General features: G+C 34.5%; 7 protein-coding genes and 1 non-coding gene across 8 annotated transcripts; 7 read left to right on the top strand and 1 right to left on the bottom strand.

Annotated features, from left to right (window-relative positions):
• Window positions 1-186: 186 nt before the first annotated feature.
• On the top strand, window positions 187-1905 carry RO3G_09198 (uncharacterized protein; the record flags this gene model as incomplete). Its single annotated transcript, XM_067663783.1, has 2 exons — window positions 187-958; window positions 1229-1905. 2 exons carry the CDS (start codon window positions 187-189, stop codon window positions 1903-1905), a joined length of 1449 nt encoding a protein of 482 aa, XP_067519884.1.
• A 1616-nt stretch (window positions 1906-3521) lies between these two features.
• On the top strand, window positions 3522-4250 carry RO3G_09197 (uncharacterized protein; the record flags this gene model as incomplete). Its single annotated transcript, XM_067663782.1, has 1 exon — window positions 3522-4250. One exon carries the CDS (start codon window positions 3522-3524, stop codon window positions 4248-4250), a length of 729 nt encoding a protein of 242 aa, XP_067519883.1.
• Window positions 4251-7012: 2762 nt separating this feature from the next.
• Window positions 7013-7792, top strand: RO3G_09196 (uncharacterized protein; the record flags this gene model as incomplete). Its single annotated transcript, XM_067663781.1, has 3 exons — window positions 7013-7092; window positions 7278-7486; window positions 7539-7792. 3 exons carry the CDS (start codon window positions 7013-7015, stop codon window positions 7790-7792), a joined length of 543 nt encoding a protein of 180 aa, XP_067519882.1.
• Window positions 7793-8667: 875 nt separating this feature from the next.
• On the top strand, window positions 8668-9414 carry RO3G_09195 (uncharacterized protein; the record flags this gene model as incomplete). The annotated part of the gene is made up of 3 exons (XM_067663780.1): window positions 8668-8747; window positions 8933-9141; window positions 9194-9414. The coding sequence occupies 3 exons, from the start codon at window positions 8668-8670 to the stop codon at window positions 9412-9414; spliced, it is 510 nt and encodes a 169-aa protein (XP_067519881.1).
• A 407-nt stretch (window positions 9415-9821) lies between these two features.
• RO3G_09194 (uncharacterized protein) lies at window positions 9822-10712 on the top strand (the record flags this gene model as incomplete). Its single annotated transcript, XM_067663779.1, has 1 exon — window positions 9822-10712. One exon carries the CDS (start codon window positions 9822-9824, stop codon window positions 10710-10712), a length of 891 nt encoding a protein of 296 aa, XP_067519880.1.
• A 621-nt stretch (window positions 10713-11333) lies between these two features.
• RO3G_09193 (uncharacterized protein) lies at window positions 11334-12080 on the top strand (the record flags this gene model as incomplete). Its single annotated transcript, XM_067663778.1, has 1 exon — window positions 11334-12080. The coding sequence occupies one exon, from the start codon at window positions 11334-11336 to the stop codon at window positions 12078-12080; it is 747 nt and encodes a 248-aa protein (XP_067519879.1).
• A 2625-nt stretch (window positions 12081-14705) lies between these two features.
• On the bottom strand, window positions 14706-14788 carry RO3G_19099. The gene has a single exon. It is a non-coding gene; the product is annotated as a tRNA-Leu (tRNA).
• A 2113-nt stretch (window positions 14789-16901) lies between these two features.
• RO3G_09192 (uncharacterized protein) lies at window positions 16902-18063 on the top strand (the record flags this gene model as incomplete). The annotated part of the gene is made up of 3 exons (XM_067663777.1): window positions 16902-17028; window positions 17080-17250; window positions 17312-18063. Coding segments are annotated over 3 exons (1050 nt in total), but the record flags the coding sequence as incomplete, so codon positions are not given.
• Window positions 18064-18135: the final 72 nt, after the last annotated feature.

The following is an 18135-nucleotide window of genomic DNA, read 5'->3' as shown; positions in this document are numbered from 1 at the left end:
GAAGAAGAAGTTGAGGATGAAGAGCATTCACTATTACTGCTTGAAAATGATTATAAGAAAGACATACAGATAAAAAATCTTAAAAATCAATGCATTCTGGAAGCCTCATCAGATGGATTAACTATCCCGGCAAACTCATCAAAGACTATCATAATCAAGAAACCTAAAGATGAACTTAGGGGATTAATGTATAGTTTTGAAATAACCAGCACCAAAATTCTACAAAAAACCGGTATCCTTGACCCTTGTCACAACTTTATTACCAACAAAAAGAGTTTGGAAATTCGAATACATAATCGCTCTAATGATAATATAATTTTGGATCCAGGCGAAGAAATTGGAATCTTGGAAAAACTCAACCTTAAAGAAGATACGATTATACAAGCATATGATGTTGAAAAGAATATTCATCTTTGTACTATGGAAATGACCGAAGCAATGGACAAAGAAACCTCAGATGAAGATAAAGAAACTTTAGAAGCAGAAAAGTACAGTAAGCTTGAAATTGGGGAAATGGATAGAAAAATTGCAAGAATGTTAAAAAGGCTCTTAAAGAAATACGAAGAAATTTTCGATTGGGATAATAATAGTATCGGCTATACAAAGTTGCTACGACACAAAATAACTGTACAAGAAGGCACATTGCCTATCAGTCACCGACCGTATCGGATTAGCCCTTTAGAAGCAGAACACTTGCAAAAAGAACTAGAAAAATACACAAAACTAGGTGTAATATCCCCTTCAAATAGTCCGTGGGCTGCGCCAGTCATCTTAGTTAAAAAGAAAAATGGAGAATACAGGATGGTAATAGACTACCGAAAGCTTAACGCAGTTACAAAAAAAGATGCATACCCATTACCACGAATTGATGACTTGCTAGACACGTTAGGAAAAGCTAAAGTTTTCTCAGCATTAGATATGCGAGCTGGTTTTCATCAAGTACCGATGGAAGAAGATAGTAAAGAATTAACTGCCTTCACAACAAAGTTTGGAATATACCATTACAATACATTACCAATGGGACTTGTAAACTCTCCTGCCACATTCCAACGACTTATTGATTTATGTTTTCGGCCACTCATTAATAAGTGCCTGGTAGCATATATAGACGACTTAAATGTATATTCATTTAACCAACAAGACCATTTACACCACTTGGAACAAGTTTTTCAATGTATACAAATTGCAAATCTCAAACTAAATCCTGAAAAATGTTTTTTCTTCAAAGATCATCTCAAATTCCTTGGCTATATCGTAACAAAAGATGGTGTACAAACAGACCCAGAAAAAATCAAGAAAATCATCGAATATCCACAACCAAAGACACTCAAACAAGTCAGAGGATTTTTAGGCTTGGCTTCTTATTATAGACGATTTATAAAGAATTTTGCCGCTATAGCAAGACCTTTACATGATCAAACAAAAACTACTAAACAAGTTCCATGGACAGAAAAGACCACTGATTCCTTTGAAACCTTGAAGAAACTGCTTACAACCGCTCCTGTCTTGACTAGACCCGATTTCAATAAACCCTTTATTTTGGTCACAGACGCTTCAAAAGCAGGACTTGGGTGTATCCTTACACAATTAGATGAAAATGGTCACGAGCATCCAGTCATATTCGCGAGTAGGGGACTAAGGTCCAGTGAAATAAATTACGCACCGACAAAGCTAGAATGTTTGGCAGTCATATGGGCAGTAAAAATGTTTCGTCCTTATCTGTTGGGAAAAAGATTCACGATTATCACAGATCATTCAGCATTACACGGATTACTCAAATCACCAAATCCTACCGGAATTATAGCACGATGGATCACAACACTTGCTGAATACGATTTCGAAATAAAATATCGACCTGGAAGAGTAAACGAGAGCGCAGACTTTTTATCAAGGCTCGGATATTAAAGATACACAACAATGAAGACATATAAATAACAATATCAATCTATATATATATATATATATTTTACCAAAACTACATGGAGGAAGGGAGGGGTAGTTGAAACAAAATCCATAAAACCTTATAAAAACAGTACAAAAGAAAAAAATAAAAATCCCGACATAACATACCAACTTCAAACAATAAGCAAAATGGAACAATACAAAATCGATCAGTTGACACAATATCTACAAACAATGAAAATAGCTGAAGACGCAACTTCTAGAATGAAGAAATACCTCAAGAAAGAAGCAAATAAGTTTACAATTTATCGAGACATCTTGTATAGATACAATACAGACAACGGGATTATCAGAAAAGTATTAAACAAAAAGGAAGCAGAAGAAATCATGTACGCATACCACCAACATCCATTAGGAGGTCATCTGGCTTACAATAATACTCTACACAAAATATCATCTCGTTACTACTGGGATAATATGTCACACGATATCATGGAATATGTCAAGAAATGTTACAGATGCCAAATGCATGGGAAGAAAATGTTGAAAGAAGAATTATATCCCGTAGCAGTTTCAGCAAAACCATTTGATCGAGTTGCCTTAGATGTGAAACATGTACAAACATCGAGATCAGGACATAGATATATTATTGCAGCTATAGATTATCTTACAAAATACGTAGAGGCGAGACCCTTACGATTTCAAAATGCATCAGAAATAGCATTGTTTGTTTATGAAGACATCATTTGCAGACATGGATGCCCAACAATCATGGTGTCAGATAATGGTAAACCCTTTTTAAGTGAACTCATCCGACAGGTGTGTAGAAATTACAACATAATACACAAAACTACAACACCCTACAACCCACAAAGCAATGGCCTGATAGAACGGTTCAACCGAACACTTGGACAAATACTACAGAGGCGTTCCTATGAAGAAAAGTTAGACTGGGATGCTTATTTACCTGCGACATTGTTTGCCTATAGATCAATCAAGCAAGCTACAACCAAGCATTCCCCTTTTTTCTTAGTTTATGGCTACGAACCCAGAACACCTTTTGACCTAGATCATCACTTGTATGAGAAAAATTCTCCTAAATTTGAAGCAAAGCTGTGGCATAGGACAACACATCAAATACATAACTTGAATCGAATCCGTGAACAAGCTACTCAAGCCATCAAGCAAACTCAAATTGCCCAAAAGAAAGCTATAGAGAAAAAATTATTGGATCAGAGTAAGGAGTTGAAACCTCCATTCAAGATAGGTGAATTAGTATTAGTATTCAAAGACTATATGTCCACCTCCTGGTCAGGAAAACTGCAAGATAAATGGGAAGGTCCATTCATCATACAACATATTTTGGGAAAAGGCACGTATCACATCAAGAGTGCAGACATCCGGGATACTAAATTAAGAAGAGTACATGGAAATCGATTGAAAGCATATTTGCTTCCCAAGACACAATGGATCATGGAGAATGAGCGAATTCTTGTACACCAAATGGATACTGAAACGCAAGAACTTCTTCATTAAAGTCACACACAAAAGCATATATATACCTCAAAGAAAATCAAAAAAAAAAAATTTATATCAAATATTTTAAAACAATGAGCAACATGCAAGAAGTACAAGAAAACTCTGCTGCCAATACTCAAGGACCCGTCTACTTGGACACTGTTGAGAACTATGTCAAGAAGCAATACATTGAACAAGGAATCGAGGCTGCCTGCCAAGCTTTAGACAATTTCTTGATCTTTTACGAGAACCAATACAAAAATTATAACTACCAAGTCGATGGACAAATAGTAAGCAAGTACGAGTTTATCACAAATACTATGGCTCGAATTGAATCTGAAATCATGGAACAGCAAGAAGCAAGCATGAATGATGATGAAGAAAATGAACAAGAGAACAATGAAGTTATCTTGGATGAGCCTTTGATTCAAAACAACCAGAGCATTACCGACGATTCATGGTTCTATGAATTATGTATGTCCGAGTATTATGAACAGTATCGTTCATTATTGGAACAGCAAGCAATGATTAATCGTCAAAAAGAAATTGTGGCTAAAAGCTTTGCACAAAATGTAACTGAATGGGCACACTTGAAATTCAAAAGACCTGGAAACAACCAGCGTGACATTTATTTATATGAAACAGCAAAGTATAATCAACTCAAGACTATTCTTCCAAATTGCACCGTCTACCGTACTCTTGTCACCAAAATGAAAAATCACGATCAATGGGGTCAGTTGATGTCTCAAACCGAGGTCGGTTCTTCTCTTGGTGGGGGGATCTGTGACGCAGTTGGTGTAACTTTTGCTGAAGAAAGGACTCAGTCCTAGGAAGGACTCAGTCCTAGGAGGGACTCAGTCGAAGGAGGGACCTCAGTCGAAGGAGGGACCTCAGTCCCTAAAGATAAACAAAAAAAAAAAATATAATAATCATATAAATATCCCCTCTTATAATTTGACTGAACTTCACTTTTAAAAATATCTTTTATTCAAATAAACATCGAGTTCCTCTTTATCAAAACTCTTTATTTTTATTTTATAACTCAAGCAAGTCAAGTCCTTTGAAGTCAAATTATCTTCATCGTATCACTTTTATATTCTCTTATCAAGAAAACTCTTTATTACCTTTTACTGTTTGATCTACAATACAAGATCTGGTGGTCACTTACTACAAGCAAACCAAATTTATTCATTTAAACACAAATCTTTGATCTCAAATTCTTTTAAACTCTAAAGAAAAGTCAAATTTACTTCTAAACTCTTAAGGCCATTACAACAAAAACGTTAAAGTTGCAGTATATACCTCAGTTCTGTAAAGTAATATAAATAGACCCAATAATTATTAGAAATAAAAGGAGAATTATCTACTACCTAATCTTTAAGACCATATACTTATATTTCCTTTTACATACATTACTATAAAGAACACGACACTTTTGTTTTCTATTTTTGGCAAGGTTACGATTCGTTCTTTATCAAGACTTTTGTACGAGTTACTGAAGATGACTCATGAAGTAGTGTAACACAATTGCTACGAAAAAGAACTGTACCTCTGTAACGAAAATGGCAATGAAGATGCACAGAGATTAGCCGAGTCAAGTCAAAAAGATAAAAAAAATGAAAAAAGTTAAAAAAATAAAAAATGTTGAAAATATAAAAAAGGTCAAAAAAATAAGAAAAGCTAAAAAGAAAAAAAAATATTATACATATATATATATCCCATCTTTTTGTGAAGAAATTGTCAGTCAGTTTAAATAAATCATATATTTCTACTCAATAATTAACAAACTTTAACAAGAAAGTCCATGTTTACCTAAACTTTTTACTCTACTTTAACTTTTGTCAAGAAATATCGTATTGATCTTACACATAAGATCTGGTGGTCACTACTTATCAAGCATCTGCTTAAATTCCATACAAAACAACAACTTACAAGGCAATAACAACCTTAAATCAAGCTTTACAAGCAAACTTTACCCAATTTAACACTCAAACTTGCAAGACAACCTTTAAAATAACACCACAAGAATTGAATGAATGCAGACAGCTATATGAATACAGTAAGCTGTATGAATACAGATAGTTGTTTGAATTTAGATGGCTATGTAAATTCATACAAAATTTTTACTTTACAAAAAAAACAAAAACAACAGATAATCAGAAAAACCAAAAAAATATATAATAACCCAATATTTCTTATTCTTTTTTAACTACACTTACTTACACTTACTTATACTTATTTTTGCTTATACTTACTTTTGATTATTTCAATAAATATCATGCAAAGTAAGTCTCTTCTATTTTTCTTTTATTTTACTTAACATCAAGAACAAGAAGTCCCTTGAAGTATATACACTTCATTGTAAATCCTTTTTATTTTACTTTTATTTTATCTTTTTATTTCACTTTACTCAAAATACTTTGATCTACTTAATAAGATCTGGTGGTCACTTAACGCAAGAAACTCACACTCAAATCATTACTCTTTTTGGAATCAAATCCTACATAAACCTTTAATCTTATATCAAGACTTATTTAATACAAACCTATTTAACACTCTAAAAACCTTACAAACTCCAATCTCACAGTAGACAATAATGAACTTTCATCATGACTCACAAAATATAACTATTACTGTAAATAATTCACTTTGTAAAATAATATAAATACTCTTAGAATTTGAATATCAATAAAGATCATCTAATTATCGAATAATCTAAAGTCTTATTTTCATATCTTAAAAGTAAAGCACAAGAACAAGCACGACACTTGTCATATCTTTTTATTCTATTGTAACGCGCAAGAACAAAACGGCGGAATTTAAATCGTTGCAGTTTATTGTGACGAAACTATAGATCCTTTTAGTCAAACTGTACCATTTGTCAAAGAAAGTTCGGACCTGAACTAAGTTCATACTCTCAAAAATTTTGATAACTCGGATCTATGAAAGATTTACCGTCCATCCACTATATATATATATACAAACTCCGCACGCGGAGTTTGGTATGCTTAATATGGTAATTGGGGTCACAGAACACGATTACATCATTTTTAAGCGGAGTTTATTAAGCCAAAATTGGCCAATTGTGAGATCTACTAAGAACAGTCGATATTTTTCCTTTTTTATCACTTCATTCAAGAGGGATGACAAGTAGAAGGTCATTAAAAAAGTCCGGATCGAGATACGACTTCTGCAGGTCGAGAAAAACAGCTCCAAAAATTAGCAATTGCATGACAAAAAAGCTTGCGAAACGAGAATCGGCAAATTAGCATTCGTGGTGAACAGGTTATGATAATAGATTCTCATTTTGAAGGCGTTGGTTCGATTCCCAGTAGACGCTCAGCAAACATAGTCTACTTTTTGCATTATTTTTGGGTCAAAGTAACTTATTATTTTTTTTGGAAATATCAAAAGTTTTCGGAAAAATCTTATCAGTTCTGTATGGTAAAACGAATCCCCGTTGCGGAGATGTTGTCTATCTATCGGCTGGTTTCGGACAGATAACAAAACATGTAAAAAAGATATAAAAAGGCCGACCATTTCTTTTTTTTTTTTCTTTCCTTCATCTTTTTATCAATTTTATCAATCTCCAATGTCTTCTAACGCTGCTAACAACATGCCAACTCTTGCTTACATCGCAGAAAGAACCATGACGGCTGAATGTACATTGAAGTAAGTTTATTTTTTAACTGGGAGGGAAAGTAATTAAAGGCAACTGGTAAAAGTTATTTGAAGGAGAACGGTGCCTTTTTTTCTTCGCGCAAATGTAAAGAAGGCTCTGAAATGCGCTTGAACCAGTCCAGCCGGGATGGATTCTTTTGGCGATGCGGCTCAACCACCTGTGCGTGTGGGCGTAGCCGCATTTCTTACTTGGATGGGTCCTTCTTTCAAGGTCGCAAGTCCATCATCCATCAAACACTATTAGTAGTGTACCTCTTTTTGCTTCAAGTTCCGAACGGAACAATATCCACCATGACTGGTCTTAGTCTGCCAACTGTTCGTAACATTGTTAAAGACGTCTATCAAGTAATGGAGGCAGATCTTCGAATTGAAGATGTCCAAGTTGGTACGTGGTGCTTTGTTTATACTAGAGTATGTAATTAATAAATCATACTTAGGTGGGGTTGATAGTGCTGGACAGCCTATTGTCGTAGAGATAGATGAAAGCAAGTTTGGCAAGAGAAAGTACAACAAGGGGAAGAGAGTCGATGGTGTTTGGGTTGTTGGAGGCGTAGAGCGTACGCCCGAACGTCAGGTGTTCTTGCTGACGGTACCTAACCGCAACCAAAATACCTTGAAGCTCATAATCGATACTTTTGTTAAGGATGGTAACGATTACAATATGTATACGCTAGATGATCAGTGTACCTAACCCTTGTTGACAGGCTCACATGTCATGGTAGACTGTTGGAAAGGATATAAAGGGATCGACAGCGATCCAAGCCGAAGTCTTATTGTTCAAACAGTCAATCATTCCAAAACGTTTCGCGATCCAAAGACAGGTGCCTGCACTAACACCATTGAAGGCACGTACTTCTATAGATCATAGAATTCTTAAACGATGCTAACAACCAGCTATTAGGCACTTGGAATGGGATCTATGAAAGATTTACCGTCCATCTACTATAAATATATATACAAACTCCGCACGCGGAGTTTGGTATGCTTAATATGGTAATTGGGGTCACAGAACACGATTACATCATTTTTAAGCGGAGTTTATTAAGCCAAAATTGGCCAATTGCGAGATCTACTAAGGACAGTCATTTTTTCTTCCTTCTTCATTACTTCACTCAAGAGGGATGACAAGTAGAAGGTCATTAAAAAAGTCCGGGCCGAGATACGACTTCTGCAGGTCGAGAAAAACTGCTCCAAAAACCAAAAATTGTATGACAAAAAGGATTGCGAAACGAGAATCGGCAAATCAACATTTGTGGTTATTGGGTTATCCTAATGGCTTCTCATTCTAAAGGCGTTGGTTCGATTCTCGGTAGACGCTCAGCAAACATAGTCTACTTTTTGCATTATTTTTGGGTCTAAGTAACTTATTTTTTTTGGAAATATCAAAAGTTTTCGGAAAACTTTTATCGGTTCTGTATGGTAAAACGAATTCCCGTTGCGGAGATGCTGCCTATCTATCGGCTGATTTCGGACAGATAACGAAACATGTAAAAAAAATATAAAAAAGCCTGTTATTTCTGTTTTTTTTTCTTTCCTTCATCTTTTTATCAGTTTTATCAATCTCCAATGTCTTCTAACGCTGCTAACAACATGCCAACTCTTGCATACATCGCTGAAAGAACTATGACGGCTGAATGTACATTGAAGTAAGTTTATTTTTTAAGTGGGAGGGAAAATAACTAAAGGCAACTGGTAAAAGTTACTTGAAGGAGAACGGTGCCTTTTTTTCATCGCGCAAGTGCAAGGAAGGCTCCGAAATGCGCTTGAACCAGTCCAGCAGGGATGGATTCTTTTGCCGATGCGGCTCAACCACCTGTGCGTGCGGTCGTAGCCGTATTTCTTACCTGGATGGATCCTTCTTTCAAGGTCGCAAGTCAATTATCCATCAAACACTGTTAGTAGTGTATCTCTTTCTGCTGCAAGTTCCAAACGGAACAATATCTACCATGACTGGACTTAGCCTGCCAACTGTCCGCAGCATTGTCAAAGATATCTATCAAGTAATTGAGGCAGATCTTCGAATTGAAGATGTTCAAGTTGGTACGTGATGCTTTGTTGATATCAGAGTATGTAATTAATTAGTCATACTTAGGTGGGGTTGGCAGTGATGGACAGCCAATTGTTGTTGAAATAGATGAGAGTAAATTTGGTAAAAGAAAGTACAATAAGGGAGAGAGGATAGACGGTGTTTGGGTTGTTGGAGGTGTAGAGCGCACGCCCGAACGTAAGGTGTTCTTGCTGACGGTACCTAACCGCAACCAAAATACCTTGAAGCTCATAATCGATACTTTTGTTAAGGATGGTAACATTTGAAATATGTACAGTGGGTCAAAATACCTCACAAACCTCAGCACTTTTTGAGGTTGTAGTCTTCTGGATTACTCAATAATATTTGCATCTTTCTCAAATTTTGCACAGGTGCTGTCCAATACGTTGAGTATATTTGCACAAAGTTCCGACGACGGAAATTGAAAAATGAGCGAATAAGTAACTATGAACTGGAGACGGTCTATTTGTGAGGTATTTTGACTTTCATCAGTTATTTCTTTTCTCCGCCATAGGTCATTCCAAACAATGTTGCGGCAAGTTTTAAATATTTCCCGGATAGTGCAGTCACCCCGGGACATAAAATTTAAACTTTGGAAAAGAATTGGTTATTCTTTCTTTCGCTAATCCGTAAGTAAATTTCCATCTACAGCATCATCCATCTGTCTGCAAAAATGCCCAAATCCTTACCATACGAAACTCAAATGGACATCAAATCAGCAATAGAGCATGATGTATTGACTGATGTTGTTGCAAAACGGTTTGGAGTGCATCAAAACACCGTTATCAACTATGCAAATAAGTGGATGCCTAACCGGATTCGCAAGAAAGGCGGCAAACAACGCCTTGTAAGCGACATCACTCGTCGTCTAATCAAGCGAGAGGTTCTAAACGGCTCATTAAGGACTGCCAAGGAGGTCCGCCTGAAGTTGGAAGAGTTGGGCTATTCTATGTCGTACCAATCCGCTATTAACGTTTTGCATTCTGTGGAGATTTTTGCCGAGATAAAAAAGAAGAAGCCTTTACTCACTGCACAGCACAAGAAAGCTCGATTAGCTTGGGCTAAAAAGCATCAGTATTGGACCATTCACGACTGGCGACGTGTCATCTTCTCGGATGAAACCAAAATTAATATTTGGGGCTCGGATGGCTGTAAATACTACTGGAAGCGTAAAGGAGACCGTCTTCAGCCTCATCACATTGAAGTTACAGTGAAGCATGGTGGTGATGGTATCATGTTGTGGGGCTGTATAACCAGTGAGGGACCCGGGTATGCCTGTCAGATATATGATGGCACCATGAATTCAGAGGTGTACCAAGAAATCCTTGGTACAAGCCTTAAAGACACACTCGGGTACTATGGCCTAGATTGGAAATCATCCATTTTTCAGCATGACAACGACCCAAAACACCGATCAAAGTCAACAAAACAGTATATGGAAGATAACAGCATGCGTTACATTGATGACTGGACATCCCAAAGTCCTGATTTGAATCCAATCGAGCATACAGTGGGTCAAAAAACTGCACCAACGCAACTCAGTTTTTCGGAAATACCAGTATAGCTCTGTCAGTTTAAAAGTAAACATTACGAAACTTGGAACAAAAAGAGTTAATACAGTTACTATTTATTGATAAAAGTTTCAAAATCAGATGCGGAGTATTGATCTAAGGAACACTCAGCAAAAAGAGGAGGTCGGTTGGTGCAGTTTTTTGACTTTTAAAATGAAAAGGTATTTGGTATCGTATGTCCGGACTGAGACAATTCCGACGGATTTAATCTAATTGTTTTTATTCCTAGTCACACTGGGGATCTTAAAATAAATTTTTTTGCAATTATTTTCTTTTTTTTTTCTTTCCTACTTTACCCAAACTCATCCTACATCGTCAGTATCCATCCATCATTAGAAATGCCCAAAAAGCTTCCATCCGATATTCAAAACAGTATCAAAGCATTATTAGAGAACGGTGTTGATCCTGCAGTCATTGGGAAACGAGTTGGAGTGCATAGAAATACCGTCAATAGGTATGCAAATAAGTGGATACACGATAGAATACGTAAAAGAGGAGGTAGACCGAGCATTGTAACAGAGTCAACACGCCGATACATCAAGAGATAAGTGCTCACAAGTTGTTTGAAGACTGCCAAGGATGTGCAAATGAAGTTGGAGGAGCTGGGGCGCCCTATGTCGTATCAATCGGCAATTAATGTCTTACATTCAGTTGAAATTTATGCTGAGATCAAAAAGAAGAAGCCATTATTGACTGAAAAGCACAAGAAGGCTCGATTAACATGGGCTAAAAAGCATCAATATTGGACAGTACATGATTGGCGACGTGTTATCTTTTCTGATGAGACGAAAATCAACATTTGGGGCTCTGATGGTTGCAAGTATTACTGGAAAAGAAAATGTGATCGTTTACAGCCTCACCATATCGACGTTACTGTGAAGCATGGAGGCGGTGGTCTCATGTTATGGGGTTGTATAACCAGCGAAGGACCTGGATACGCATGTCAGATCTATAATGGCACCATGAATTCAGAGGTATACCAAGAAATCCTTGGTACAAGTCTAAAAGACACTATGGAATGCTATGGTCTGAACTGGGAAACGTCGGTATTTCAGCACGATAATGATCCCAAACATCGATCAAAGTCCACAACACAATGGATGAAGGATAGTGGCATGATTTACATTGACGATTGGCCATCACAAAGTCCAGATCTTAATCCTATTGAACATATATGGCATCATTTGAAGTTAAAGCTAAGCATGTATGATAATAGGGCGACTAGCATCCATGACCTGTGGCAAAGAGTCGAAAATGAATGGAATTCGTTTACTAAGAAACAATGCATCAAATATATAGACAGTATGCCCGACAGAATACAAGCTGTCTTAGCAGAAAAGGGTGGATCCACTAAATATTAGAAAAGTCAAAAAACTGCACCAACCGACCTCCTCTTTTTGCTGAGTGTTCCTTAGATCAATACTCCGCATCTGATTTTGAAACTTTTATCAATAAATAGTAACTGTATTAACTCTTTTTGTTCCAAGTTTCGTAATGTTTACTTTTAAACTGACAGAGCTATACTGGTATTTCCGAAAAACTGAGTTGCGTTGGTGCAGTTTTTTGACCCACTGTATATGGCACCATCTTAAGCTGAAGCTAAGTATGTACGAAAATAGAGCAAAAAGCATGCACGAACTGTGGCAGAGAGTGGGAAAAGAGTGGAATTCCTTTACTAAGGATCAATGCTTGAAGTATATTGACAGTATGCCAGAAAGAATACAAGCTGTCATTGCTGAAAAGGGCGGATCAACTAGATATTAATAAAGTCAAAATACCTCACAAATAGACCGAGGTTAAGTATCTGTCTCCTAATAGATCTCAGCTAATGATCTGAGTTTAAAATTTTGGTACACAGTAGCATACATATGGATGACTTTATATTTCAAATTTGAAATGATTGAGCCAATTTCTCATGGAATTACATCAAAAATAAGTAAAAATCATCATACATTTGTGAGGTATTTTGACCCACTGTATTAAAGAAAATTACAACTGTATATTGTAAGGTTCGTTAGGCTTTCGGGTTTCGATAGATTTGATATAAGTTGTTGAGATAAAGTTTTAGTAATTGAATAAAGTATTGGATAAAGTAAATTCCAAATAGAGTAGATAATTCGAGTTATAAGTTCGCTTGTGTATAGTGACCACCAGATCTTGTTAAGTGGATCAAACTTGATTTGTAAAGTAAAATGTAAAGAAATGTAATAAAAATATAAAATGAATACAATGAAGATAGCTTGCTTCAAGGGAATTCGACTTGTTTGTAATAAAATAAGATAGATAGATTTGTCTTTTAAGAGACTATTTATTGAATAGAAGTGAATATAAGTGAACTGAAGTAAATTGAAATAAAAGATATAGGGATATTTATATAAAAATAATAGAGGGAAAAGAAAAAGAAATAAGGTTGATATTTTTACTTGAGTCAACATTTTTACTTGAGTCGATATTTTTACTTGAGTCGATGTTGTGTATTTCAGTTAAATTACTGAAGTAAGTCGATTTCAAAGTCAGTTGTACCGTCCAAAATTTTATAGTGTTATTTTGTAGTATGGTTGGTTTAGCTTGAGTGTTTTAGAGAAGTTTTTCTTGAAATTTTTAAAGTAAGGTACTGTAGTGACCACCAGATCTTTTAATTAAGATCAAATAAAGGTAAAGGTAAAAAAAAAAATAAAGGGATCAGGAACTTTTATGAGAAGGTTGCCTGTTTATTGAATAAAATATATAAAATAAAATGTGAGTAGAACTGTACTGTTGTTATTTTAAAGGTTGGCTTGTAGTAAGTGAGTTAAATTGGGTAAAGTTTGCTTGTAGAGCTTGATTTAAGGTTGTGATTGCCTTGTAAGTTGTTGTTTTGTATGGAATTTTAAGCAGATGCTTGATAAGTAGTGACCACCAGATCTTATGTGTAAGATCAATACGATGTTTCTTGATAAAAGTTAAAGTAGAGTAAAAAGTTTAGGTAAACAGGGACTTTCTTGTTTAAGTTTGTTAATTATTGAGTAGAAATATATGATTTATTTAAACTCACTAACATTTTCTTTACAAAAAGATGGGATATATATATATGAATATTTTCTTTTTTTCTTTTTAGCTTTTCTTAATTTTTTTTTGACTTTTTTCATTTTTCAACTTTTTTCAATTTTCGACTTTTTTCATATTTTGACTTCTTTCACTTTTGCTTCGTGTGACCTCTTTATTCACTTCTATTGTCACACTGTCTTTTTTCTTCATCTAAATAGTTGGGATATTTATATTGTTAATTTTTTTTTTCTTTTTGACTTTTTTCATTTTTTTGACTTCTTTCATTTTCTTGACTTTTTTCATTTTTTGACTTCTTTGTCACAATAGATGTCTTCATCATTCTCGTTACAATAATGTACTGTTTTAGTACTTGGGACTTGGCTGTGTTTAAAGTGATGTAGATTTGTTTAAATTGAGGTTTGAAGTCTTGAATGACTTGAGTTTAGGTAACTTGATTGAACGTTTAACAGTTCTTTAGAGTAAATTGTCTTTGAGTAGTGACCACCAGATCTTTTTAGATCAATAAGGTTAAGAATAAGATTGTTTGATAAACGATAAAAATAAAAGGGAACTTTCTTGATTTGTGATAACTCGGGTATCAGATCAGAAAGAATAAGTAAAAATAAAAAGAAAAGAAAAGGTAATTGTGACCCAATAAGAAAAGATTGCTTTTTAATCGCAAGAGGATTTGATTTATTGAATTTATTGGATTGGATTGGATTGGATAATGTTATTTTGTTTAAAAATATTCATCTTATTTATATAAAAATTGGCGTGGCTTATTGTTTGTGTTGTTTGACATCTATGTCGAACGACATCAATGTCGCTGGACATCAAAATTATTCTTGTGATCAGCATTGTTCTCTTGATCTAAAATTTCATCATTTGTGCTACAATATCTTTCAATACAAAAAACATGACAAAAATAAAACAATGACCACAATGGAAAACATCTAAAATGGTGACTGTGAGATTCGAACTCACGCCTCTTGCGAGACCGCAACTTGAGTGCGGCGCCTTAGACCAACTCGGCCAAATCACCTTCTTGGATTGATATGTGCTATGTTTGTCAGAACCGCCTCTTTTTTCCAAATGAACACACTGCACCCAAACCCTATATTCTAAATTATTATACATCGGGTATTTTAACAGTGGAACATCGTGTAAAATAATACGAAATTGAATTTTCAGAATAGAGATGTAATTTTTGTACCAAAAAAAAGCTAGAAAAAAGTATATACTATATCTGTAAAGATATATATATGTTTACACTCTGCATACTGAATAAAATGAAATTGTATTTCTTGTAAAATTTTTTTTGTCTCTTTTGTACTACATGAATCCATGGCAACTTTCAAATTGGAAAAATGAAAAATTTTCAAAACCAGTGTATGATTTTTTAAATTTCAACAAAGGCCAATAAAGTATATCTATTGGATTGTAAGCTCGGACATATAACTATTTGAGTTGCGACGTTCTCTTATCAAGCATACTGAATTTGCTATACTGCAAAAAAAGAAAAAAGAAAAGTATGCTTAGTTTATGTACCCAAAAAAAAAGATAAAAAAAATTGTTTGTTTACACTGAAAAGATAAAGAACAACATTTCTTAAGTTGCGAAAGGGAACATAGGCTCAATGATTTTATCCAACGAAGAGTAAAATTAATTGATTACAATTGGAACAACAGAATATATCATAGGAAGTAATAAATGCAAATGTTAAATAAGAGATAAAATAAAAATGAACAAGGAAAAAAGAAAAAAAAAAAGAAATACAATTTTCCTTTTTTTGACCACAAGGAAAATAACTTCTACCACAGATGATAAGGCAATGTTTAAACGACTAAAGCTAAGCAGAAAATAAGGAGGAATGGGTTTGGTAGTCATTTTTATTTTTAACTGCAAAAAGAAACAATAATTATTAACATCAAACGAATTTACATGTTTTGAGATTCCTTATAGCAGAGACTATAAAAAAGAGCTATTGTTAAAGAAATAAAATAGTGCATCTTAAGAGATTTAGAAAAAAAAAAAAATAATGTTGAAATTAGAGAATTGCAATGTCGGAATTACTTGCATGTGAAAAAAAGCAATGTTGGAATTACTTGCATGTTAAAAAAAAAGAATGTTAAAAATGACATTTCAAACGAATACCTACTTTTACAAATTGCCTTAAGTTGAACAAAGCCTACATACAGGATCCTTGTTTTATTCATAGAGTATACAAAGATTTACTTTGGGTTTTAGAAAGCGGTTTTAGAAATTGCACTGAAATTGGAAATGTTTTTTTTCAACCAAGAAAAAAAAATCTAACTGAGATGTCAATTAGAAATGTGTTAATTCATTTACCTTTGTTTGCTAATTTCAATTTCTTATTCAATGTATCTATGCTAATTTATGTGCTTTTTGTCCCAACTTTAAGAATATCATCACTTTGTCTTTTTTCTTTTTCTTTTTCTTTTTTTTTTTTTTTTTTTTCGTAAAGTAGTGCAGTTAAGTAAGCCAATCAATATAGTACTGAATATGACGGGAAAAGATTCAAATCTTTTAACAGAAAAGTTGAATTGATTTTACTCGATGAAAAATGTATTATTATTTAGTCGCAATTGTATGATGTCGTAATATAGCAACATCAATTGAAATTTGTTAAAGATTCTTATTCTTTGATTTTGGAGTTGTATATAAGGAGTTCATAAAGCGACATATCAATGCATAAAAACTGTTATTGTATTCATACAAAAAAATAAGTACTCATGAATAAATTTAATATCATTGATTTACAGTAAAACCATATCTCTATAAATAAATATGAGACTTCTGCAATAATTACCTTTGATCTGTTGTTCATATCGGTATTTTAAGAATCACATCGGGACCTGTTTTTAAGAACGGTACATCAATGTAATCCTATTTGATAAATATTGTTAAATCAATAAACAACTCACATCATCATTGATTGATTCGTCAAGAAGACAACATGTCATATTTATCCATTATCTTTCCTGAATCTTCCCATTCTCTTTGTATCATTATTTTAACCGATGAATAGAAATAGCGGTAAAAATTTACATATTCAAAAAGTATAAATAACATCAATTGTTGTTGTAAATCAAACAGTATATAATTAGTAACGCAAGTTCTTTATTGTATTTATAATGTATTCTTCAAGCCCATACAAATTCCATTGTTACTGCGCCCAATGCTCTGGAGGAGAAGCAGGCAAGTACCAATTTGTTACGCAATGGACTCTTGCTCGCCATAGAAAGAAAGAAGCTGTTAAAGGTTTGTTACTTACATTAAGATAGTTTTTTTGCTAACGTATCATATAAACAGGTGAATCAGAAATAATTCCAGAAGTTAACACCAATAATGAAGTGATTCCGTCAAGTGAAAATGATTCTGAGAATAATGGTGATGAAGACTTTTCTAATTGGCAAGTCATTGAAAATGATGAAGATGATGCCTCTAGTTGTATGGATGTTGTCGAATTCAATGTGCCCAAAGGTAAAAACCTTCTAGAATTGTTTTAATAAAATATAAAATACTTACTTTGTCAAACGTTTAGTTAAACTTGAAGGATTCCAAAGTGATGTTGTTGCTTTCATAGCAATTTTCTTGACGTATTTCCAGCTGTTTTTCATTTCTGAATATGCTGCGGAAATAGTAATGAAATTTGCTAATGATCTTGTTGTCCTCTTACATTACGAACCAATCTTCCCTACCAAGTTGGACACTCTTCGAAATGCTGTTGGAATTGACTATACCTACAAAGGTATGTTTCGCCTTGTTGTCTGTCCTGAATGCCATACCCTGTACCAGCCTGAAGAAGTACACTGTGATTCGAAGTGCACCTTTTCTGAATTTCGCATCACATGTAATGCCCCACTCTTCAAGCCTGCTACGATTGGTGCAAGCAAAATGTACGCCAACAAGGTCTCTGCATTCAATTCCATCAAGTATGCCTTGACTGTGATGTTCTCTCGACCAAGCTTTGAATCAGCAGTAGAAGCATGGCGCTATCGTACTCGTCATAACAACACCATGTATGATATCTATGATGGTCAACTTTGGAATGAATTCAAAGATAGAGATGGTAATTTATTTACCAGTCAAGCTAGATCTCTTCTTTTTACGTTGAATGTCGATTGGTTTCAGTCATCCAAAAGAAACGTGTACTCTGTTGGTGCTATCTACTTGACAATAAATAACCTTCCAAGATCCATCAGATACAAAAAAGAAAATATCATCTTGGTTTGCGTTATTCCTGGTCCCAAAGAACCCAAGGACACACAAATCAACAACTATTTACAAGTTTTGGTAAATGATCTGAAGGAACTTTACTACGATGACTTCTTTACCTGTACGGCTGAATCTCCTAACGTGCCTGTC

Source organism: Rhizopus delemar, genomic scaffold (assembly GCF_000149305.1).
Source record: "Rhizopus delemar RA 99-880 supercont3.7 genomic scaffold, whole genome shotgun sequence".
Lineage (NCBI taxonomy): Eukaryota > Fungi > Mucoromycota > Mucoromycetes > Mucorales > Rhizopodaceae > Rhizopus > Rhizopus delemar.
Note: the sequence above shows the minus strand (reverse complement) of the source record. Positions and strands in the feature narration are given on the sequence as shown.